The sequence below is a fragment of the Petaurus breviceps genome, unplaced genomic scaffold (genome assembly GCF_028583685.1).
Source record: "Petaurus breviceps papuanus isolate PSGF00001 unplaced genomic scaffold, PetGlider_PUasm1.0 126, whole genome shotgun sequence".
NCBI lineage: Eukaryota > Metazoa > Chordata > Mammalia > Diprotodontia > Petauridae > Petaurus > Petaurus breviceps.
Genome location: NW_027185655.1, coordinates 22241245 through 22267764, shown reverse-complemented (window position 1 = coordinate 22267764; position 26520 = coordinate 22241245). Strand labels below are relative to the sequence as shown.

The window sequence follows — 26520 nt, the reverse complement described above, 5'->3', positions numbered from 1 at the left end:
TCTTTTTCTTACTATATTTATTTTTTGCTTCATGAAAAATTACCATTACTTTGTTCTAATAGTCAGCAATTCTAAGAATTTTTGATGCAATGTTTATATCCTGAATCATTACTTCAAAGTATTCCATATCGAACTGAACTTTCTTTCAACTATTTTGTAGGCAAACATGCAAATACATTCTGATGATAAATATGCAAATTTTTAATGCCTTGGAAATGTAACTCCTCAGTATAGTGTACTGGTGTACTGGTAAGAATTGTAGACTTGGAACCAGAAGACATGAGTTCCAGTCTAGTCATTGACATTTGTTAGGTGTGACTATGACCGTAAGAAAAATCATACAACCAATAAGAGCTCAGTTCCTCCACCCCTGAAAGAGGTATGAAAATATTTACATGACCTGCCTCACAGAAATATTGCAAAGAAAATGTTAATGCATTCAGCCCAATTTAAAAAACATTTATTAAACACTTACTGTAAACAAGATACCGCTTTGGTGGTATCTTATGACACAGAGAAAAATGAAGCTGCTTTCTAGAAAGCTCCATTCTATTGAATAAATATGAGCTAAAATAAGCAACAAGACATTACCCTGTGAACCACATAGAATTGGAAAGTGAGGCGGGGGGTCAAGTAGGAAAATGAACTGCTCTCAGTGCTTCTGGATTCTAGATTTTCATAATTTTGACGTACTGGAATAGATTTTAAATAGAGTTCTTTGAGATTTCTTTTATCTTCCTATAGATTAGAATCTTCACTATTTCCATTTTCTAATATAAGGCCAATTTTTAAAATAAGTTTTAATCGTTGCTGTTTGTCCTGTATGCTGTTTATTTATAGAACAAACTCTACAAAATGATTTATAATTCATTTTAAAACTCCATTGATTAAAAACATCCCGAAGGATAGTTTTTTGGGGTTTTTTTTTTGGGGGGGGGGTTGTCAACAAAAATCAGATGCTCTATTCACCATTTGCATATGGAAGAAAGAGGGGACAGAATGGGAATAAGCATTTCTGTATGTGCCTATTACATCCCAAGCACTGCGCTAAGCAGTTTTAAAAAGTGTTGTCTCATTTGACCCTCTGTATCAGACAGCTGCCATTATTGTCTATAGTTTATAAATGAGGATGCTGAGGCAAGCACAGATTAAATGACTTGCCCTGGGTCACACAGGTCATAAATGTCCGGGGCCAGATGTGAACCTCACCTAGCACCATATCCACTGTGCCTGACTCTTAATGAGAGGTTCACATAGCATTCTTCATTGAAATGAAGCTTTTCCATGCTACCCTTTACATGAAGGGTTCTTAATTTGGAGGAGCGGGGGAGATTGGACTTATTTATTTTTATTTTTGATAACTGATTTCAACATAATTAGTTTATTTTGTTTTTCATTTTATTTCATGAATTTAAAAAGACTACTCTGAGAAAACTACTACTAAGTCCATAAGCTTCATTGGACTGTCAAAGGGGTCCATGACTCAGAGAAGACTGAGAGCATCTGACTTTACATGAATGAGTACTGAATATAAGCCATAGGTGGGTTTACCAAAGGCATTTAATCAGCCGCAGTATTGCACCAGGATTGTCACTGACAATTATTTTGAGCACCTCCTTGTTAATTTCAGATTCTACATGAATCTCTAGGTGCTATGCTTCAAAAACAGCCAGATCTTAAAAAAAAAATTAACCTTGGGAAAAGGGGAGGTGACTATGTATGTTGCCTTTACTTAAAAGGAAAAAGATGAGTGAAATAAAAAAATTTCAAAGAAATAGCAGAACAATGCTAACCACAGAAATCTTTTTTTTCCTCATTCCAATGAAACATTTCAGAATAATAAATATATCTTGACTTTGATAGATCTCAATTATTAAATCTTTTAAAATTTATTTTCCAAAGTGTAAGCCTAGTGAACTGGAATATTATTATTAAAAGTACATTCTCTAAAATTTGTGAGAAAAAAAATGGCTATTTTTTTTTATTTGTAAAACATTACAACTGAGACTGTGAGGAATGTCAGTTCAGGAAATTAAGGACATAATTACAGTAAAGGGTAGTTATGGCATTCTTTTGTAGACACATATTTTCCTTTCAACTGTAACATCTCCAGAGTCTACCACCACCAGGGATACTATACTCCCTCTCTGCCTTCTGAGGAGAGAAGAGAGGAAAGGGGAGGAGAAGAGAGGGGAAGGAAGGGGAGGAGAGAGGAGTACCTATAGATAATAATAGACAACATTTATATTACACCTACTCTGTGTTCGGCACTGTGCTATGTGCTTTACAATTTTTAAGTCATTTGATCCTCACAACAACCCTGGGAAGTAAGTGCTATTGTCCTCCCCATTTTATCAATGAGGAAACTGAGGCAAACAGGTTAAGTGACTTTCCCAGGATCATACAGCTAGTATCTGAAGTTGGGTTTGAACTCAGGTCTTCCTAACTTCCTAACTTCCTAAAAAGTCTAGACTCCTAAGGTTCAGTTCCTTGACCTGGCCATGGTACTGTTTCTAACCCTGCCTCTTAACAGCTATGTTACTATGGATAGATCATTTAATCTCTTTAAATCTGTTTCATCATAAAAACACAGAGATAATCACAATGCACTCTCCTTTACGGGGCTATTGTAAAGAAAGCAGTCTTTAAACTGTATATAAATGTGAGTTGTTAGTAGTGTTATTGTTATTGCTGAATAGATTAATAGGAAACAGTAAGACAAGAGAACTGTATTTTTAAAATTCTGAAGCATTTCTGAGAATATTACACCACAAGCCAACAAGCAAACAGAAGAAATAATTAGTTGTCACACTACAGTGATTTTCATATCAAAGGTATTGCTTATGCTCATTGAAAAAGCAGAAAAAACTACCTTCATGTGATATGTTCAATTAGCTTCAAAGATAAATTATATTTGTTACCTAAAATAATTTCCTGTGGGAATGTGCTCTGAAAGCACAATGATGTTTGTACAAATCCAACTATTTTCTTCATGTAAAAAACCACCTCAACTTCTGAAAGGATATTCCATCTGTAAAGAAACAAATGTGCAGTCTAGTCATCTACAATATATATGTATATTTGATGTTATGTTAGCAGTGATTATAATGAGTTCAAACCACTACTTCTCTCATTGTTTTTATCTTCTTACTTTATTTTGTATCCAAATTCCATAGATGTGTCAATAATAGTAGAAAATACAATGTTTAAACATGCTTTTTCCATTTTATCAAATAGGTTCACTCACAAAACCATTTAGAAATCTATGAAGGAAAACTTGGCACAGTAAAGGGAGATTGCCTTATAATGTGATCCACATCATTTGAGAATTTCTCCATTAAATTAATTCTAATGCATCTCTTTATTGGATACAAGGCACTAAGCAACAGTACTCTATATACAGGGTACTGGTAATTATTATACCATTTCCTATTTTAATTGTGACTGATTGCAATGCCCAATGAACTTTCAGAAATCTGGTGAAAACATGCCACATAGTACAGTAAGTCAATCATATCTGAGTAATACAACACAAATTTTTCAGCTTCTTGTAACAAAAGAAGGACCTGCATTTTTCAAAAAGGCACACTGTTTAGCACAATGAACATGAAGTAAGAAAATGACAACAAATTTCTCTTCTGGAATCTCAGATCTTCAAAAATCTTTCCAGGAGGCAGGATCTCCTGTGGGTAATGCAAAATTCTTCAAAGTCATCTTTAAAAAAGAATATTTTGCTCTTGAACTCCTGTCTCACCAGGAAAATATAACTCATACTGCAAATATTTTAATAACAAACATACTATATGTCTTCAATCCTCCATAAAGACTACTTGAATAATTCTTGTAAACAATGCAAGGATTGGGGAGCATATACTTGGTAGTAAAACATTATTTAAGATAGTCACAGATATGTTCCATAATGGATGATACGAATCTACATAAAATATTAAACTGAAATGGAGAAATAGCATAATATTTATAAAATTCTATAAATCTCTATGGTTAGCTTCTCAGAAAATCTATATACTCCCTGTGAACTATTAATATCTAACATAAGAAGAAACATTTTATGTGCAGTGTGGCCTCAATCCATCAGCTGGTGGGTGCCAAATCTTGGCTAGATGTCACCTCCATACATATTTCTGACCTCCCTCTTATCACTCACATGGCCACATCCTCGTCCCAGCCCTCATCACCTTTCTCTGATGTCTCTCCCCACCCTATTCCAGCCTCCACAGAACTGACAAGTTTATATTGCTAAAACATAGGTCCGTTCCAGAAGCCTCAGTTATTCCACATAGACTCTGAGAGAAAACTTTGTTTTGTGAACTCCTGGGTTTAGCATTTTCAGTCTTTCACACGAGTGAGATTTGACTCAGCTTTCCAAGCTGATGCTACTTTACTACCTTTCACAATCTATGTCCCTGATGCTCTGTCTTCCTGTTTTGCTCAGTCCTTCCCCCATGCTTGCTATGCATCTCAACCCAAATGGAATCTTCAGTACACAGACACACACTTTATATGTATTTTGCTTCTGGGATCATCAAAGTATCTGGGATCATTGATTCAAAATTTCCCTTTAATGATATAGATACACAACCCTTCCATCCCTGCCCATCTTTTGTGACTATTGTCCATATTAACCCAAAAGTTCATCTTGGATTGGGGGGAGGTCAAGGTGTGCTATTACATTAAAGTCTGTTTTTATTCTTTGTGGTATCATTTAGTGTCTCCCAATGTCCAGCACCTACTAATTCTTTTTTAAAAGAAATTGTTCCTGATATAAAGGCTTGTGACTTCTGTGTCTAGCTAGGTCCTGATTAGCATAAATAATGAATTCAATGAAGTGGTCACAAACATTCTAATTTACACTACTCAAAGTTATAAGTATGTAAAATATGGTTATTAGTTTCAGCCCAATGGAAATATGCAGTGTGAATTCAAATAAAGTAACTACTTAATGAGATTTAGTGTTCAAATTAATTGGGACCTTGACTGTAATCTACCAGTCCTAAGCCTCTTTCATTTATTTTAATGAATCGTACTTTCCCATATATTTTTTCTCCATTCTCACATTTTTCTACCTTTGTTTCTTCATGTAAAAAACCACCTCAACTTCTGAAAGGATATTCAATCTGTTTCTACCAAAGCTTCCAACTATTAGAATGTACCTTGACTTGACTCGGAGGCTCAAGGTCTTCACAAAATGTCTCTACCACTTCATCCTCACCAATCAATGTTGACTCACAAGCTACAATTATTTTCAAGGGGATTATTTTGTAAGTACTTATCATTTGTACTGTGATATATGATGATCAAATGTCTCATGTCTTGTAGCTTCTGATCCCCCCCAACTCCTTTCTTTACTTCTAAGTTGTGGGCCGTCCTTCAATTTTCACAGCAACTCCTTTCTTCTTGTTTTTATGATAGCAAGAATGTGACAATTCACACAATTCAGCTCTGCCAGCAATGTGTTCATTTTTAGAATAAAAGAATTTGAGAATAAGAAAGGACCTCAGTAGTCAGAGAATTCAAATCATACAAGAACGGAATCCCCACTACAACAAGCCTGGCATGGGATCATCCAACCTCATTTGAAGACCTCAAAGGAAGAGGAAGACTCAGGCCCTGTAGAGGAAGCACATTCTGCTTTTCCATGGCTCTCACCGTAAGGAAGCTCTTCCTGAAGCCCAAATTGACTTCTTGGCAATTTCAGCTCACTGTTCCTGACTCTTGCCTTTGGTAGCAAACAGAAAAAGGCTAGACACTCACACAGAGCTATCAAATTCCATTTTCTTCCCCCTCCAAATCTTTTCTCTTTGCCAAGCAAAACATACCTAGTTCCTTCAAACATTCCTAATATTATTACATGAGCTAATAGGCCTTCATCAGCCTAGTTGTCCTTCTCTGGACATTCTACTTATCAATGTCTTTCTTATTGTTTTTCTCCCCAAAAACTTCTATGTTGCTTAAATTATAACACATTTCAAAGGATGAAGACTTTCACTTCAAGTGAAATCATGTACACAGCACTGAGTCATTTTGTAGGAAAAACACCCCTACAGGATACATTTCTCTATGAATACCCACTTTCTATAAGACTCACTCCCCTTACTCTACTTTTTAAAAAAATCCAGTTAAATACACTTGCACACTTCCCTTCTTCCAAATATTCCAGGATCACTCTGTCAGACCATCAATTTAATACATGGTTTAATTCCTAAATTCAGTTCTAAAGGTACTTTTCTGCTTTCCAGCCAGTAAGGCATATGAGGCCTAGACTTCTTTCTTGGTCTGTATAGCAAAGGACATCAATATGATAAATCAGACTGTAAACCAAAGATGGTCTTGGATGAAGTCAACTTTGGGTGTCAAGGGTCTGAGAAGAAATGTACCTTCCAATTATGTACATGGTTTACTGAGTCTTGAATATATAAATCAATAAAGGCAATAAAGAATGAGTTTTGCTCTGTTTTTGTTTTACAAGGCAACTAGGGTTAAGTGATTTGCCCAGGGTTTCACAGTTGTAAAGAATGAGTTTTAAAACCCTCTCAGTACAAACGCTCTTTAATGGACGTAGAGTCATTTTGGCATTTCCTTTATGTGTGGGAAATACATACTTGTCCCATACCTGATTTCTACGATGCATGAAGTACTTTTGTTCTCCCCACTTTGGGTAAGCTCTAGGCATGAGTCATTTTTTTTACCCACCTTGGATAAAGGCATAGGTGATATGCTGCACCTCATCCAAAGATCCAGCAGTTTATGGGGCTGCTTCACACAGACTCCGCACTCCCCAAACAACTCTTGATTCACGTCTTTTGACAATATAAGCCCAAGCTTGTTCCTCTTACTAGTAGTCATTCTCCTGACCCTGCCACCAGTCAATACTACCCAATGGACTAAAGCCTCCAGATCTCTCCAAATCACAAGGTCACTTCTAAGTCTAGACATGTCCATCTTAATAACTATGATTCAATCACTCAACCAAGAAGGAAACACACAGAGGAAAAAGAGGTGCCCATATGAAAGCTCCCCTAATTGAGTCCACCTCCAGCTCTAGTTGCCCCATAGGAGAGGTCACCATGTAAGGCTATTTGATGTGAACTAGAAGGTCAAAAAAAAAGGGTAAGTGGAAACCATTTCTCTTATTAAGTGACCCCATGCTAACTGTCATTGGCAGGAAATGATCAGAAAAAGAACAGCTAAAGTTTATTTCATCATAACAAAATAACAAGCTCTTCATTGGTGAGCACATATTTCCCCAGAAGTAGCCAAGATAACTCAGTACTCTCTCCATAGGATAGTCCATTGTTGAATATCACTTATAAAAACCTGCTTATTAATAATGGTCTCACTAAGGATGTGTACAGATGACTATCATCTAAAAAGCAGACATGCAGTGCAGCAGTTGTTTTGGTTATTTAAATACCCTTGCAAAGAATATTAGCTTAGTTGGATCTTGTCTTTTCTTTTACTCTCTGCTGCTTCTCTCTGCTTTTGCTACTGCTGTGATCATCCATAAACCTCTGAGATTTGATGAAACAGTTTACCTTCTAAACCAGTACTGACAGTCATTTCTCTGCAACTCTGCAAGTAAGTCAAATACTTGCTAAGATGCTTTCCAAGATCTTTTAGTCCTATTGTAGAAATAGGTTTACATCAGTTAAATAACAAAAATTGTGAGTGTTGTTAGTATCATTCCTGTGGTTTATTTTCATTTATCATCCTTTTTTTTACTTTTTTTATTAATTGTCATCTTTGTTCTGATGAATCAGTGATGTGACTGTATAGATATAATTATTTGAGGTTCAGCTATCATATCAGGAACAAGATTTTTCCTAAGATATAAATTATTTCACTTTTATGAATACAGTATTTTATAGCATTTGCCATATTCAGGGCTTACAAATTCTCTTCTCAAAGAAATGGTTCATGATATATAAATGTCAGTCTTCTCTCATTCTTTTTTCTCAAATCATGTCTTTCTCATCCTTCTTACCATTTCTTGGCTTTGCTCCAAAATTATTGAATTTCAGAATGTATATTGAATTTTATAGGTAATACTGAATTCTTTGCAGATTTTCACTGCTTCTTCATCTCTACTAGTTGACAGTGGTGCAAAAGCTACAATTATTTTCAAGGTGACTTTCACAAATACTTATATTAGTACTGAATGAACTAGAAATCCTCTATTAAATTAGTAATCATTTATTAAATCTTCATTCTGTGACAAGCTCTGGGGATTCAAATATAAAAGACAAGAGTGTCTCTGGCCTCAAGGAGTTTCTATTCCCTTATCAGATTAAGAGAACCAACATCCAAAGGGACCTGGTGTCCAGTGGCAAGGAGACGATCAAAGAGTAAGTACTGAAGCTCAATAAGAGATGACCAAATATTCCATGAATAAAATTTTTTGCTCCCTTTGAGTCTATGATGAAACCAACTCCATCAAATCCTTTGTCTCTCCAAGAATATATATCATCTCTCCTTCTCTTTGGCTTCAACTTCTTTCCTCTGGTTCTATTTATAATGAGAACGTCAATATTGAGATGACTCTGCTCCTCTATTGTTGCTGTTCAGTCGTTTTTAGTCGTACCTGGCACTTTGTGACCCCACCTGGGGTCTTCTTGGCATAATACTAGAGTGGTTTTCCATTTCCTTCTCCAGCTCATTTTACAGATGAGGAGTTGAAGCAAACAGGGTTAAGTGACTCTCCCAGGGGAACAGAACTAGCAAGTGTCTGAGACAGGCTTCAGGAAGATGAGTCATCTTGACTCCAGACCCAGCACTCCATCTACTGTGTCACCTAGCTGCCTGCATTACAGGCATATTATAGCATATATATATATATATATATATATATATATGTATATATGTATATATATATACACACACATATATATATATTCCAAAATATACCCTCTATATTCTATACTGTCTATTGTGAGCTACAGTAATGGGACTACAAACTAAAATGTAACATATATGTATCCATATGTGTAATATTTATATATGCTATGGTGGGGAAAATCAGAATAAAAAATTTCAGAAATGTCCTTTATGGAAAGGATATACAATTGGGGTATATTTGAATCAAAGGCAATCCTAAGGGTAAATTTAATAACAATTTTCATATATTATAGAAGAAGCAACTATGATGTTTCTTCTTTTTTTTTTTAAAGCAATTGGAGTTAAGTAACTTGCTCAAGGTTACACAGCCAGTTATTTCTGGGTGCGGTGCTAAGTGTCTGAGCCTGGATTCAATCCCAGGTCATCCCAACTCTGGGGCCAGCGCTCTTACTCACTGTGCCACCTGGCCACCGCCTATGATGTTTCTTCTGAAGAAGGGACTAGAAGTAATCAATTTGAACTAGAGCAGGAGAGATATAGACAATGGAAACTGGTTCCTGAGAAAACCAACTGAGACTCCCAGTCATAAGTGGATGTAAACCTCCTGTGAAGAATTTTAAGTAAGTTGGGACTCAAAATGCTTATTGTATATACCTCTGAGGGAATGAAAATTAAAATCTTTTCATTATCTTCAGACAATAAGTATCTACAAGGGATTATCTACACCATTTTCCCCTTTTCAGGAAGAACTTTGCTATAAAAAGAAACCCCACATGGGTTGATATAGGATGATAACTCTCTAAACTTTGCAAATTTCTATGGTTTTAGTTAAGAATAAATATAAAAGCATTATGCTCTTATTTTCAACATCATGTCCAGAACCAAAAACTATGAATTAGAAGCAAATGTAAGGTCATTACTTATATGTATTACTCAAAAAAGTTTTAAAGTTTTCTCAGAAATGACAAGTCAGAAAAGACAACCCTACAATTCATTATTTCATTTTGTTAATAAGCTGTTAAGTCAGAAAAGCAAATGTTTTTCAAATTTGCAAAATTAACAGAATATATAATTTTAGGCACAAATATTTTTTGCCCCAAAGTCCTAGGGATATGAATGTGTTTCCCATGAATGTCTTCTACAATCAAGTTAAACCAAAATCAACCTCCCTAATTCTGAAATAAAGAAAAGGAAACATAATTCCCAATTTACAATTCATATATGAGAACATGAAATGAGACTGGCATGCATCATTTATATTACAAATATAACAATAAAACAGACCAAATATAGTTATTATTCTTGTATATTTTATTTATGTAGCATTGATTTTTAAAGAGCAAAAACCATTTACCTGGCCAGGTTTCATTAAGAATACAAAATGGAAATGTCAGAATAAAGATCTCCTTTCATTTCTATATAGAAAGGTGACAATAGGCCACATATAATATTTAAAGGGAGCAAGAAGGGCTTGTAAGATTTATCAACCAGAAAACTTAACTTAAAAATCAATAAAAAATGATAAATGATCCAATTAAAAAGATACTAATATGATACATGAATATAGCCAACTTGATTGACCAAACTTAACAGGGTTTCAAAATGAAGGTCTTTTTAATGACCGATTAAAACATGTATTAAGTGAATCAACCCTGCTCATCTAGCTAACCTTTGGTACAGGCAGATGGTGCAATATGTATGTCTTAAGGGATCTGGGAGTTTTAAAAATCACTGAAATAGTTTTATAGCAAAGGAAGATATTTTTAGTCTATTCTATAGGATCTCCTAAGTATACCACCACATACAGCTCAAAAGAAATAAAACATTACATATCATGGCATCAGTTAATAACATCAGGGAATTAAATAAGTTACAATATTGATAAATGTATTTGAGTTTTCTGTTCTTATTCACTTCAAGAATCAGAATGACAAGTAGAATAGACTGGTGATGTTAATAAATATTATAAATATCCTTTTCCTATAGTATGTTCACTACTCTACAGCTGCTCTGAATATGAAGGTATATGTAAAATGTACTGAAAAAAAATCATTTAGTTATTTGTTTTGGAAAAGGGACATGTTTGTAACCCAATTGCATTTAACTTTGTAACAATGTCTGTAAATTCAGGGGAAAAAATCACTAATCCTTTAACTGTCATTTCTTTCCCCTCCCAGAATTTTCTCAAAGCCCATGTTGGCATGACATTTAACTTAGGTCATGTTTTAAAATATAGTGAGACTATATAATTCTGCCCAGTTTCAGAGGTTCTAAAAGTAATTTAGTACTATTGTCTCATCAGTCTTCACAACCCACATGAGAGATTAAGAACATAGAAAATATGATTCAAGATTTGCAAACTGAATGTTGATAAACAGAGATGTTTGGTTACTTGCCTAAAGTTACATGATAAGTTGATGAGAAATCTGTTAGCAGAACAAAGCTTTTGAGTCAGCCTCTTGCTGAACCATCTAGGCCACTTTGTGTATAAATAAATAGCTGTGACTTCTAGTGCCAGGATGGGGGAGTGAAGAAAGAAGTCCCTGGAGTCTTCTCAAATTATTCTCCAAACAACCTTGAAACTGCTTCAGAACCAATTTAGAAGAAGGGAAGGAACTCACCAACAAAGTAGAAAAGGCCTGTCTAGCAATGGTGGAAGGGGAAACTAGCAGATGGGCAGCAGTCCAACTTTGAGGCCCCTGGACCCAGGAAGCCCTGAGTCAAGCCAGTAGTCCTAGACCAGAAGCCCAGCAAAGCCCCCAAAGCAAGCCACCAGCAAGGCCCTGCCCCAACTGCTGATCAGACCCTGCCACCAGGATTGGCTGCACACAAACAGCAAGGCCCCATCCCTGGGGCAGGCCACTAACAAAACCCCACACCCAAGGGAGACCAACAGGGGGGCCTTGCGCCCAGTACGAGGCAGCAGGGAGCCCCCTTTCCAGTGCAAACCAACAGCTATACCCTGAGGCCCAGTGTCCCCCCAGATGGACAGTGTAGTCGCAGAGCCCAACTCTCACATAAAAGTACAGTCACAAAATAGGGAGAAAAAATGCACAAAAAAAAGAAGAAACCTTGACTACAGAAAATTACTGTGGTAACACAAAGGATCAAGGCACCAACTAAGAAGAGGACAATAGTGTCAAAACGACCACATATAAAGTCTAAGTCAGCGGGTAAATTATGCTCAGCCCAAAAGAACTCACGGAAGAGCTTAAAGGGGATTTTCAAAAGCAAATTAGAGAAGAGGTAAAACAAAAAAGGAAAACTTAGACCAATTTCCCCAATGAATATTGATGCCAAAAAATAAATAAATAAATGCTAGCAAGCAGATTTTAGCAATATTACCATAAGAATAATATACTATGACCAGGTAGGATTTATACCAGGAATGCAGGGCTGGTTCAAATAGGAAAATCATAGGATGTGATAGGAAAACTATTATATAAGTGACCCTATAAATAAGATAAACAACAGAATTCATGCAATTATCTCGATAGATGCAGAAAAAAATCTTTGAAAAATACAACACTCATTACTATTAAAAACACTAGAGAGCATAGGAATAAATGGAGCTTTCCTTAAAATGGTAGGTAATATTTATCTAAAACCATCCATAAGCATTACCTATGTGGGAGATAAGCTAGAAGCCTTCCCAACATAATCAGGGTGAAGCAACGATGCCCATTATCACCACTACAATTCAATATTGGACTGGAAATGCTAACTATAGCAATAAGAGAAGAAAAAGAAATTGGAGGAATTAGAATAAGAGGAAACAAAACCCTCACTCTTTGCAGATGATATGATGGTATACTTAGGAGATCCTAGAGAATCAACAAAAAAAAAAGTTGAAATAATCAACACTTTAGCAAAGTTGCAGGAAATAAAATAAACCCACTTAAATCATCAACACTTCTTTATATATTAAAACAAAGTTCAGCAGCAAGTAATAGCAAAAGAAATTCCATTTAAAGGGATCTACCTGTCAAGACAAATCCAGGAACTATATGAACACAATTACGATTTTTCACAAGTCAGATATAAACAATTGGATAATATCAATTACTCATGAATAGGCCGAGCCAATATAATAAAAATTACAATCCTACCTACATTAATCTACTTATTCAGTACCACATCAGTCAGACTACCAAAAAAAGCATTTTATAGAGCTAGAAAAAAACAATTTAAAAAAATTCATCCTGAAGAACAAACATGCAAGAATATCCAGGGAATCAATGAAATAAATGTTAAGGAAAGTGGTCTAGCTATACCAGCTCTCAAACTGTATTATAAACCAATAATTATCAAAACAATGTGATACTGGCTAAAAGCTAGAGTAGTAGATCAGTGGAATAGATATAGGTACATAATACATTGTAGTAAATTACCATACTAATTTGTAAGTATGGTAAGTAAAATCTGTATCCTACTAAGCTGTACTCTGTATGATTAACCCAAAGATTCATGTGGAGCTCATCATTGCCCACTAAGGAAACACTGTTCATGAATTTGTGTTGCTGGAGCTGTCCTAAAGCTGAACAATGTTATGCACCACTTGTGGTGAGAAGAAATGATGAAAAGGGGCTGTGTGGGGTATTAATTTATCAGGAAATTCAGGTACCGGATGCCAGGAAAACTGAATCTGATCATAATAGGATTAAAGTAGCAAAAGCTGGAGGGAGAGAAGTGAGGGATGGGAAAGTGACAAGGGTTAAATTAAATTTCAACTAAAAATGGGCCTTCATGCTGGCAGTATGGCTGCCATTCCTGCAAGACAGGGAAAAATAAACCCAATGTCTGAGAATCAGTGTCTTTGCAGGCAGTCTCATTTTCTTGGCAGGATGTAGATGTGTACATATATATGTAATTTAAAACTGATGGAAAATAAGTTTCTATTTCATTCCTTTTCAATAAAATCTCATGAAGAACCTATAGTTATGACTTAGCTGTGCAGTGATAACATGATAGTAAAACACTTTGTAAAAATTTTATTTACAATTCAATGTTTTCCTTTTGAAGTACTAACTTAACTGAATTACAATGCTATCTGGTGGTGTTGGTGGGGCGGGGACATGCTCTGGGGTTCCTCTCTATGACAAGGCATAATGGCAAGCAAAGCACTTAGCGCCTTGTTTCAGCTAATTAATTATTTAGCACCTCGTTTCAGTTCAAGTTTCTTTTAATCCTTGCCCATGATTATATCAAGTCTTCGTTAAGAAATAGAACTTGTGAAGCCCAGAACTTGTGAACCCCACAACTTGTGAACTCCTGTTGGAACTTCCCAACAGGAAGGGGCAGAACAAGGAGGAGCTTAAACTATATATAAGGAGAAGCCCAAGCTGAGAAAGGGCAGAACTGAGAAGAGAACACTTGTGGCATAATTGAGAAGGGGAACTTTGTGGTGGCCAGGCACCTCTGTTTGTCTGTTCTATTTGTGTTGATTTTTTTTTTTGGTGATACTTTGTACAGAAGCCCTGGGACCTTACTGGAAGCCCTGAAAGAGGATTTTCTGGTTGTCTGTTTACAGAAATCATGGAGGAGGGTTTTGGAGGTCCTGGGACAGTAAGGATAAGTTCTCAGACCTTGTTGGTGTGTCTGTGTTGATTTCACAGGCAGATAGTAAAATGATGATGGTGCCGGCAATGTGGATGAATATAATTGTGGCTCTGTTAAGCTTTGTTTTTCCAGAAACAGAAACTGTAAAGGACTTGAGGTGGACTGGACACTGAGAGCTTCAATATGGAATGGGAACTGGATGGGGAACTGGACGAGGAACTGGATGAGGAGCTGAGAGCTTCCTGCCTTTGAATCTAGGTGACAGTTGGGTAGATTCAGGTAGGAGCTGGACCCATGGAAGAGGAACCATGGAATCTGAGAGCCAGCCTTGAGTCAACATAAAAAGACGTCTTCTTCAGTACCTAATGCTGACATGATTTACTGTGACCTGGGGTGGAGAACTTTGACCTTTGCACTGTATGTCCCTTAAGGAGACTTGCTTAGTAAGGATGACTGAGTTAAGGACTTACTGAATGATATCTTTTGTTTAAAACTATGTGGCCACTTTAGTGATAAGTTGTTATGTCATAACATTATGAATGCTGTCTTTGATTTCTGTCAATGTGTTGCTTTAATTTACTGCTGAATAAATAGAAAGTTCACTATACTATGTAATCAGAGCCTTAAAGCTGTTCAAAGCAGCAGTCCTCTGGAAAGCTGCTCATGCTTGGCTTTAGACAAGGGCACAATGATTATGAGATCATTATTAGTCCTTGATTTTATTTTAAAGTTTCTTTAAAATTGTTTTCAAGACTTTTACCTAGGAAGCACATCTCTTTTTCTAGATAGTCCTAAGATCATTGTGCAGATGAGGAGGCTGGGGCCCAAAGAAGTTAAGCCGTTTTCTCAAGGTTATAGAAGTCATAAGTAGTAGAGTCAAGATCCCTCATCTGTAGCTTAAAAACATCCCAGAAAAACAGCCTCACGAGACTGGCATGATAACTATGAAAGACTTTGTTTTAGATGCTCAAACTAATGATAGGTAAATCTTTAAACAAATCAAGTCTTTGTCATTGAACTTATTTCCTTCCCCCAATTCCAAGAGCAAATCCCTCATTGGCTTTAAATTCAATATTTCAATATATTTACCATAACATTGTAAGACTTAAAAATTGAATTACACAATTTTTTCTATCAGCTTTGGCAGTTGTATTTTTCTCTGGTAACATAAAAACGGCAGAATGTCCTCAGGCAAATTCATACTTTTAGTGATTAACAATAATTTTAAAATCTGGGATCAAGTCTCCTAAAGAAGTAATTTCTATCTATCTAGAAAAAACTAACACATTTCTTGTTGACAGTCATTTCTGTGTAATGTAACATAGAAAACATGTATATTCTTTAACATTTGAAAAGTACAATAATTCATTGTAACAATAATAATATATACTATGTATATGAAATATAATATATAATAATAACAATAATAAGTTAATTACTGTGATGAACAGGATGGTTTCAGAAAAACCTAGAAAGAGTTATATGAACGTGATGCAAAGTAAAGTGAACACAACCGGGAGAACATTGTACATAATAGCAACCACACTAGCACACAGGGTGGGTTGCTACTACAGGTTCTTTGATCTGCTTTTATAAAGGAGAGACAGCTTCAAAAGAGGTTAGTAACCTTATTTTAATTAAACAATGCAGAAAGATATATTACCCAAGAAAGACAAGCAGAGAAACATAAAGAAATTAGCACAGACATCCAACAGACAAGGTTCCAACTGTCTTGATAATCTTGCTACACACCTTAACATTTACATACATCACCAGAACAGGAGAGCTCTGGGGGACTACTTAATGCCTACCCAAAGTCCTGTCCAGTAAATCAAAAAGACCTTCCCATGAGTGAACACCTGAGGCAATATCTCACCTCAAAATATGTATACATGTGAATATATGTGTGGGTGTGTGGGTGTCTGTCTGTGTGTGTGAGTCTGGGAAACTGAGATTATTATGGCCACGAATACTGGAAACTAAACTCCAAGAAATAATAACTAAATCTACTTTGCTTGTGTTTACACATAGTAACAGCAATATTGTACAATGATGAATTGTGAATGACTTAGCTGTTCACAGGAATACAATGATCTAAGATAATTCCTGAAGGAGTTATGATGAAAAGGGCTATCTACCTCCAGAGAAAGAACTGATGGAGTCTGAATGCATATTGAAGCATACTTTTTCTACTTTATTTTTTGGGAGGGGGGGTTGCCTGTGTTTTCTTGGCTAATATAAAAATATGTGTTTCATGACCAAAAATATGTAAACTATATCAAATTGCTTGCTTTCTCAAGGAGGGGGGAGGAAAGGAGATGGGGAAGAAATTTTGAAAATAAAAATAAAAAAGAATGTTAAAATCGGTTTTATATGTAATTAGAAAAAATATTTAAAAATAAAAACTACTTGAATAATCAACTTATGAAAAAACATAAAAACAAAGAAGAGAAAGAAAAAAATCATCTAAAGCACTTCAAATTACAGTTTTGTTTTAAAATATATGTAATGAACTTACCTGGTCCATCTTCCTTTATCTCTAAAATCCTTGGGGCTGAACTGAGGAAAGAGTTATGCTTTTTTCTAGCCATGCAAGTACGAGGTGGCATGTATTTAGGTTTGCCATATGATTTCTCAAATGATTTTTGAACATCATAGTGGCCTGGTGGTGGAACATCCTGAAAAAAAAAGAAATTTGGAATGATATACATAAGCATTTTATAATACATAGCAAGGTTTTTCACTAGTTGAAGGATCTGATGTTCACAGACATATGTGATAAAAGCAAGAATGAAGACTGGTGAGGTAGAAAATCAACCTCTTATTCTCTGATTACCATTTGTTCTGATTCAAATTTATATTTAGACCTGGTCAAAGCTCAATCAGAGGGTTATCTGGGATAAAGGACTATGATCTTCTCCTCACACAAATGAAATAAGAAGAAAAGATTTAATCTTAGCTGTTACCTGGGGTACTCTGTGACACTTTAGTGATGACACTAAGTGCTGTCAGTCTTAAGTAAGAGGCCTCTAGTCATCTACTCCACTAGACTAGGACAGAGAAGGCTGGCTGGTGGCCCTAAACAGATGAATCCCTGAAGCTAGAACCAAGTACCATTGATCAGCAAAAACTATGAGATGAGTAGAGTGACATGCCGAGCAGAGAAATCTATAAAAGGGTTAGAGGTAGTGAACAGTAGGGATGTGGCAGAAACAATAACCAGGAGGCAAACAGCTGGGATACCCTGGACACTCTGTCCCAGGACCTCTTTTCCGTCTCCATAGATCCCAGGGATTCAATCATCATCTTTATGCAGATGATCCTGGTTCTCCAGTTACACACTCTATCGAGGGACATCACACATCACCAGCTGCTACCTGAACATCTGGAACTGGGCATTCTGTAGGCATCTCAAAATGAATGTAACCAAAAACATAGCTCATTATCTTTTATGTAAATATTTTAAATTAATCTATCTGTTATTTAAAAATAAATCTCTAAAATAAAGTTCTCAATACATAGCTGCTCAGTCCAGCAAAATAAATTCCCACATTGACCTTTTCTGAAAATGTATGTCTCAGCATTTTGTCTTCAGTCTTTTGGATTCACAGTTGATCACTGTAGCAATCAGAGTTCTAAAGCCCTGCTTTTTTCTCAATATTGTTATTATAATCATAAAGCATTCTCCATAAAGCTCACTTCTCTCTGCACCAAAAGCTCATTTTCATTTCCACCCCAAACTCTCTTCTTTCCAACATTCTCATTACTGTCAAGGTTACCATCTTTTTGTCAGTCACCTGGGTGTCTTTCTCACAAATCCAATGCCATCCTCAAGTCCTGACTCTCACTTACCGCACATATCCAACATGCTGCCAAATTTTATGATTCCTACCTTCATATCTCTCATACATCTTCCCTTTTCTCCACTCACACAGCCACAATGCTAGCTCAGGCCCTCATCTTTCAATTCAACCAGTGCAAGAGTCTCTTCAACTGATCTCCCTGACTGAATTTGCTCACTACCCCCACCTGTTCTCCACTCTTCTAGGGTACATCTGAACACTTGCTCAGTGGGCTCCAGAGACTACCTACTGCTTCCAGAATCAATGACTAATTCCTCTGTTTGGCATAACCCATCATCATTACCCAACTCTCTCCTAGCTTCCCAGGTTCAAACTTTGCTCTGCTCTACCCACCCTATGATTCAGCTACACTGGCCTGCTTAGAGCTCATCAGACAATACCTCTCCCATGTCCCTGTCTTTGCAGGGGCTGCCCCTATGCCTACAAAACTCTGCTGCCTGGTTTCCATAATTCCTTCAAGGCTTAGCCCATGTCTCACTTTCTGCAGAAGACCCTTCCCAGCTCCCCCAGCTGCCAGAATTTTTCATCTTCTTTGCAGATTCTTCTATATACTAGTTATTTATATTAGAAAGTGAGATTCTTGAGGCCAGGGAGTGTTTTTGCCTTCCTTTGTATCCTTAGTACTTAGCACAGTGCCAGCACACGGTAAGTGCTTAAGAAATGTTTGCTTACTAACCGAAGAAGTGCTGTGGGGAACAGAAGAGGCAGGAGCACTGTCCAAGGGAAGCACAGCAAAGAGTGGTGTCCATTAGTGATTAGGTCCAGAGGAAGTGGCCCAATGACATCAGCAGATAACATCAGAGGCCCTGCAGTATCAGAGGCATGCGCTGCCCCTTCACACATATGCCTTGATCACGTGTCTCCCTCCCTGCACGTCCTTTGGCTATATGCGTTCCCTGTGTATACATTGTGTGCCCATTCTTCCAGTCATTGATCTGAAGAGGTAGCTATTCTGGGGGCTCCATGTACAAGCAAGGGGCTAGAATTACTTAGAAGAATTCTGAAAAAGAAAAGCTTTATAAAATTCTGTAAAGAGAGAACAATTTTCCTCCAGAGCATACAAGATTGGGAATTTAACTTATGTGTCAGCTTATTTGCTATGTGCATTGCCCATAAAACTGCAAGCAGACCAGAGTAAAAGGAGGACTTGGAGTCCATGTGCTCTCAAGGTTGTCCTACTATAGTCCAACCTCTGTAAAAACACTCATCTCCATTTCCCATTTATCATCAATGTCGTAAGGATATTCAGGTTATACACGTGTATGAATGTGAGCTGCGGCTGCCCTAACCAGCAATTTTTAATACATCCATTCCTGCTTCACGAGTTTGTGAACATATTTTATTTATTCTGCAAAATGAACCTGTTCATTTCATGTTTAATAGTTTCCAATTAAGCTAAAAAGCTTACCCTTCCATCTGTTATAACTCCTTAATGCCCTACTGTTGTATTAAAATTTTAATCAACATCAGACCAACATGGATATTAATAATTACAACAATAATTCTCAACTAAATATCAAATACCATATACATTACAATCATGTAGAATTTAGTCCTTTAAAAGATCCTGACCTCAATGAAAATCTTTTAAATGGTTTATTTAGATTTGATTCCCTGGATACACTTCACATAGAAATTTTTATATTTTCTGCAAATTTGTGTTAAAAAAGATATTTCACCAAAAATATTATCTGTTATTAGAATCCATTTATTTCTGTCTTTCAGAAAGACCTAATCTTTTGGAACGTAATTATTTCAACAAGAAGCAATTTTGATATCAAAGAACAAGTATGAGAGCTTAAAGTATTAGGGAAAAGTCCAAGAAAAAATAAATATTTTACAACAAAGGGAACTAATTTGCATTCTATGATTGCAGTAGCTCCCATGAACTCCAAGATGGACATTCACTGTAGAAGTTGTAAACTGTAACTTCTTTCTTTTGATATTCAAGAAAATGTATTGAGAAAATTTCCTCATGTTAAAGGATTATTATATATGGGAATAACTTCACAGAAACTAAAGTTGAGAAAGTTCTACATTCATCAAATCCATTGGTCAAAAAAATAGAGCTTAATTATCGTTGCTATTCAATCGTTTCAGTCATGTTTGACTCTTTGTGACTTCCTTTGGAATTTTCTTAGCAAAGATACTGAAGCAATTTACCATTTCCTTCTCCAGCCCACTTTATAGATGAGGAAACTGAGGCAAACATGGTTAAGTGACGGCCCACAATCATATAGCTAGTACATGTCTGAGGCCAGATCTGAATTCATGACTCCAGGCCCAGCACTCTATCCACTGTAAGTGGACAGAGGCAAATTAACATGTTTAACATACATATGTGTGTGTGTGTGTGTGTGTAGATATAGACATATTGGGGGGGAGGGGCAGAGTCCAGGTTTGGGCTTATAGCCCTGATATTCCTGGTTCTGCTCATGCTTAAGTTCATCTCGTGTATATGCAGAAGTCCATCCTTCCGGGAGTGAGAGGAGAGGCAGGGGCTGAGATTTCTGGCCTTTTCTCATCATTCCTTAAGGAGGACATCATATCACTTGTTTTATGTTTTTCCCCCTTCTTTATGGTCTAGTTTTGGGTCATGATGCCAATGCCAGGCTTCTTGCATCCCTAAGATCAGAGTTGCCAATAAATAACCCAACCCTTTAAGTGGTGGATGGTCCCCTGGAAAATGTTCTGAACTTTGCCATTCAGGAGCAGCATTTGGTAGAAGGAATATCCGTCTGAGTCCTCTACCAGTTCTTATCCTTAACAGGTATCAGAACAATCAGGGGATTAAAGGCTTAGGTCACTGATGGAGCTTCCTAGGAGTCTGGGCATCAAACAAAAAGCCATAAGGAACCGCAGCTGCCCCAAGAGACTTGACTGGTGGGCCATGGTGGACAAGTCAGGCAAAGCAGGCTTGCTCAACTGAATCAAGGCTGTGTGTCTTGCTTGATAGGGTTCCCTTGCTCTTAATGGTCTTTCCCTGTTCTGGTTAAGCAATCTTCCTCTTTTTTTCCTTTTTTCACATAGAGGCTACAATGTGCCACTTTTTCCCTTCTAATCTTGAAAGTGACGTACCAGCCTGGTCTGACCCAGCACTCACCCACTGCAGTTGCCCCGTAGCAAAACACATAGAAAAATAATGCATCTTGAGCAATTTTAAAGAAGAGAGAGGTATACTTGAAAAAAACATTTTTGAGTTTTGTCGCATTAATCCAACAAACAGATTGATTTCTTCCTGAGGAAACCATTGAAAACCTGTAGAAAGACAGTGGAAGGTTATTGTCATCTAGCCAGTATGGGAGTATTAAAAGTTGAACAATACATAGGCCAATGAAAGGCCTTTGGAAGAAATCATATCTGACACCCACCCCCCATTACAACTGAGGAAATTGAGGCACAGAGAAGTTAAATGATTGTTAGTCTAATTAACCTGATCCCCAAGGCCAGATAAAGAATCCAGAAGAGGCTTTACTGGAAGAGCTAGGAAGAGAATAAGCAGAACATCAAAAGCAATGCAAAGAAATGATTTGCTCATTTATTTATGCAAAACATTAAAATCCTTATCATTACAGCTGTATGTCAGCACTTTTAGCTATCATTGTAATGAAGGAAACAGATTAAAATTACAGGCAATCCCCCAAGGTACTATTAAACATTCATCTTAACATCTTCTCTAGCAGGGGCCATAACTGTATTCTCTTAAGTGAAGTATCAGAATCAAGGGTTTAGAATTTCCCTTCATCCTTTCCATAGCAAGGAAAAGATTACTTGACAGGGGCTGGTTGAACTCTAAGACATTCCTCTGCAAGTTTTCTCTTGTGAAGGGAACTACATCTCTGACCACAAACCTGTCTGAGTTCTTCCTTCAGGCATGAGAATCACAGAACAAAAAAAGAGAATGGGAGATAAATGGACTTCCTGATAACTGATAATAGGGAGTTGATTATATTTCCATCTCAGAAAGCTTTTATTAAGTGCCTATTCTGTCCAGGCAATTTACATATATCATCTCACTTGATCCTTACTATTATTACTCCCATTTTACAGCTGAGGAAACTGAGGCACACAGAGAACAAGTGACTTGCCTAGTCACTATGCTAAAAAGTGTCTGTGGCAAAATCTGATGTTAGGTATTCATAACTCTTAAAGAGGCACCTAGATGGCTCAGGACATACAGTGCTGGACCTGGAGTGAGGAAGACCCAAGTTCAAATCTGTCCTCAAACACTCACTAGGTGTGTGACCCTGGGTATATCACTTAACCTCTGTTTGCCTTAATTGACTAGACCAGGAAGTGGCAAACCATTCCAGTGTCTTTGCCAAGAAAATCCGATATGGGGTCACAAAGAGTCGGACACAACTGCTGTTCATGGCTCGAAGACCAGTGCCCCATCCACCAAACTACCTCGCTGCCCTGGGAGGAGGTAGGTGAGACTAATGATGACAAAAATATTCAACTCAGCAATGTGTACAGATAACTTTGGATTTAGATTGGAATTTTCCTATCAGTGGAATTGATATGCAGATCACATCATGATGCCTTACTTCCTTAATACCTGATGCTAATTTTTTCCCTTACTGAACCATTCAGTACCTACAATTTCAACAGATATAAAATGAGCAGAACAGAGGGCATGGATCTGAGATGCTTCTGATAATATTGTAATGCTATAAATCTTGAAAACAAAATTTAAATGCATTCTTATATAAAATGAGTTTCCCAGGAGAAAGATATATTAACATTTTAATTTTTTTTAATATTTTCTTATTGGTCTTCCAATTGTCACACAATGTATTAAAAGACAAAGTCATTTAAGGGTTTTCTGTAAAAGAGTGAGCAGTATTGTGAAACAGCCTGGTCATTTATTTTTGAAAGATTAATTTAGTCCCATAGAAATAAAATTTTTACATCAGAATATTTGTCTCAATATCTGTGGATCATTATATTTCATATGCATTAGCATATTGAGCAAAATCATACAAAGATTCGTTTTGTTTTCAGCAGTCCTATAATTTAGTGTGTAAAATTTCAAGTTAACAAAATAAACATTTTTTCCTAAGAAATGAAGAGTTATTGCTGAATCACCCAGTGTTTTGCCCCATCTTTTCTCATTTCTCATTGAAAGTTAATGAAAAGATATCTTTTGACATTTTTTCTTCAGTAAAAATGAAATGCAACATAAAATGTATTTTTTGCTAAAAGGCGTGTAGGTCATGCACTTTTATTCATCTGACATTTCTAGAAATAAGATTAGTCAGTAGCAAGTTAAATAATGTTAATCACTGTGAACTTTTATTATCCACCATTAAAATTTATACAATAAAAAAGAAAAGGTGATGTACAGTATCACTTGAAATGGCAATAATAAAGCAATCTTAAAATATACTTTTCTTACACAACCTATTTTGTTGCTAGAAAACTAATCGGAAAAATGTTCTAAATTGACACATGTATGCTACATTTTCTTTTGTGAAATTACACAAAGTCTTTTTGAAAATATTATTATGTTCATTTTATCAGGATTATTAAACATGGAAACACGCCTACTACTTGGATTTCCTCAGAACAATAACATGAATAACAAAGTCATTTATTTCTTAGTACCTGAAGTTCATTATCATTCTGCATTCTCAGCACTCATCTAGTTCAAATGATGGTCATCCCAGTTAATCAAGTATCATTATATAACAATGTCCCTAGGCTTCATAAAACACATGAGATCTCTTTTCATTGATGAGAAAAGTGTTTAAACTAAATGACATCCTGGATAAGCACAAAACAGTAAAACCAGAATTAGTCTAAGTGACATACCACATCTATGGATAAATCCTTTCCTCTTCCTTATTATTTAGACGTTAACCTAATTTCTAGAGGACAACCGAAATCAGTCAAACCTTGGTCAGTAGGGAAGAAAAATTAGAACAGTCTTATATTTCACTCCATGGGCTATAACTGGAAGACTATTTTTCAAGGTGAGAGAGACCATTTTAAACATTTACAACATTTAATATTCACAAGATACATATCACTAGTGGTGGTAACAATTATCTATATAATAACATTTCTTCAAAGTATGTAATTTATGGAGTTAGACCTGTACAGCCCTTCATGACCTGGTCCCTTTCTACCTTGCAGACATCTTAACACCTTCCTGTCCTTTACATCATCTATAATCTAGCTGCGTTGGCCAACTTACTGCTGCTCCCATATCCCACCCTGTACCTGGAACACTCTTCTTCCTCACCTCCATCCGCCGGCTTCCTTGATCTCTCTCCAGACTCAGCTCCAATCCCACCTTCGGCAAGAGGCCCTTTCCCAACTCCCCTCCGCCCCACTGCCTTCTCCCCGACATCACCTTCTATTTGCAGTGGATGTACCTAAGTTACTTACACATTGCCTTGCCCAGTGGAATGTGAGTTCTCTGAAGCTGAGGTCCCTGTTTGAACTGTCTTTGTATTCCCTGGCCACCTAGCACACTTCATGCTTATTGACTGAATCATTTCTGCATCATACCTATGCTGACCCCAGAAAGAAATCTGCCCTCGTAACAAAGTCAAGCTTTGAAGTAAAAACAACCAATACGGTGATGCCACCTGACCACAGGCAGGGAGAGTTGTTTCCACAGAAGCTCTCTAGGTCCATTATTGGTTTTTCAATTACTTAAGAGCTTAACTTGAGGGGCGGCTAGGTGGCGCAGTGAACAGAGCACCGGCCCTGGGGTCAGGAGGACCTGAGTTCAAATCCAGCCTCAGACACTTAACACTTGGGCAAGTCGCTTAACCCCAAATGCCCTGCCTTCCCTCCTTCAAAAAGACAAAAAAAAAGTTTAACAAGCATTTCAGCTTCTTTTCATTTACATTGAAAACAAATATTTCACGGCAATATTCTGTATGGAAAGGTCCATTCTCTATAGACAAGCAAGACCAATGAGCACACAAATGCCACATCCCAGTGTTAAATAAACTGAAGAACATAAACTATACTCCCTATTCTACATTTATTAAATGCCTACTGTATGCCTAGCACTCAAGGCAACAAAGACAAAAACAAAATGTGCTTCACTACCATCATCAGGGCAAAAGAGAAAAAGGCCTACCAGAGAACTGAGAGTCATTATGGATATCTGCCTGCTTCTTAGGTCTCTGAGCCCAAAAAAATCCATCTGCTGATAGCCAGGCTTCTAATGGTCAGTCTCTTATACCTGGGATGTTTCTAGGCTAGTAGTCAGTCAACAAGGCCCTATCAAGCACTTATTATAGACTAGGCCCTGTATTAAAAACCAAGAATACAAGTAAAAGCAAAAAGAAAGCCAGTACCTGACTCTGAAGAGCTTATATTCTAACGGGAGAAAAAGATACACATAAAAAGGAAACTGAAAATTGAGTGAGAAGAGAGAAGTTACACCATGGGGGAAAGAGTCCAGAAGGTCAGAAACAGAGTCTGGAAAACAATGAAAGCATGACCGTGCCTGTAAACCAGAGGCTTCAAGAGGAACCAACCAAATGAGAACTGCTATAATTATTTGTGTACATATGGGTCCCTTTTTCTTTGATCTCTTTGGACTATGGATGTAGCAGTGTTATTACTGGGCTAATAAGTAATGTCATGCTCACTTTAATGACAATTATCACAATGAAATCCATTTCTGTCTATGCATTTCTTTGGCATTGCAAACTCTTTTACTTTTAGTCTAAAGATATACACACAGCAGAATTCTCAAAGACTGAAAATTGACCGTAATCTAAACAGATCAAAATAATTATGAACTAAATGGTCATGAGAAAAAAAAAATGTGGGCTATCACATTAATTCAGTTTAAAACAAGATATGTTGAATGCAGATTGGAGCATACTATTGTCACTTTTTGTTGTTTTTTGTCTTTTGTGGCTTTTCTCTTTTGTTCTGTTTCTTCTCTAAAAACATGACCAATGTATACATATGTTTAACATATTTACATCTATATGCACACCTATAACCTTTATCAGATTGCTTGCCATTTTGGAGAGGGAGGATGAGAGGAAGGAAGAAAAATTTGCAACTCAAAATCTTATAAAAATTAAATGTGAAAACTATTTTTATCTGTAATTAGAAAAAAATAAAACATGAAAGAAAGAAGGAAAGAAAAAGAAAGAGAGAGAAAGAGAAAGAAAGAAGGAAGGAAGGAAGAAAGGAAGGAAGGAAGGAAGGTAGGAAGGAAGGAAGGAAGGAAGGAAGGAAGGAAGGAAGGAAGGAAGGAAGGAAG

The 26520-nt window shown here is 36.6% G+C and overlaps 1 protein-coding gene across 1 annotated transcript in view; it reads right to left on the bottom strand.

The window, feature by feature from the left end:
• Positions 1–26520, bottom strand: part of STPG2 (sperm tail PG-rich repeat containing 2) — a 579581-nt gene that overhangs the window by 360830 nt on the left and 192231 nt on the right. Inside the window, 1 exon segment of the mRNA XM_069094391.1 lies at positions 16931–17090. Coding sequence (XP_068950492.1) covers positions 16931–17090 — 160 coding nt within the window.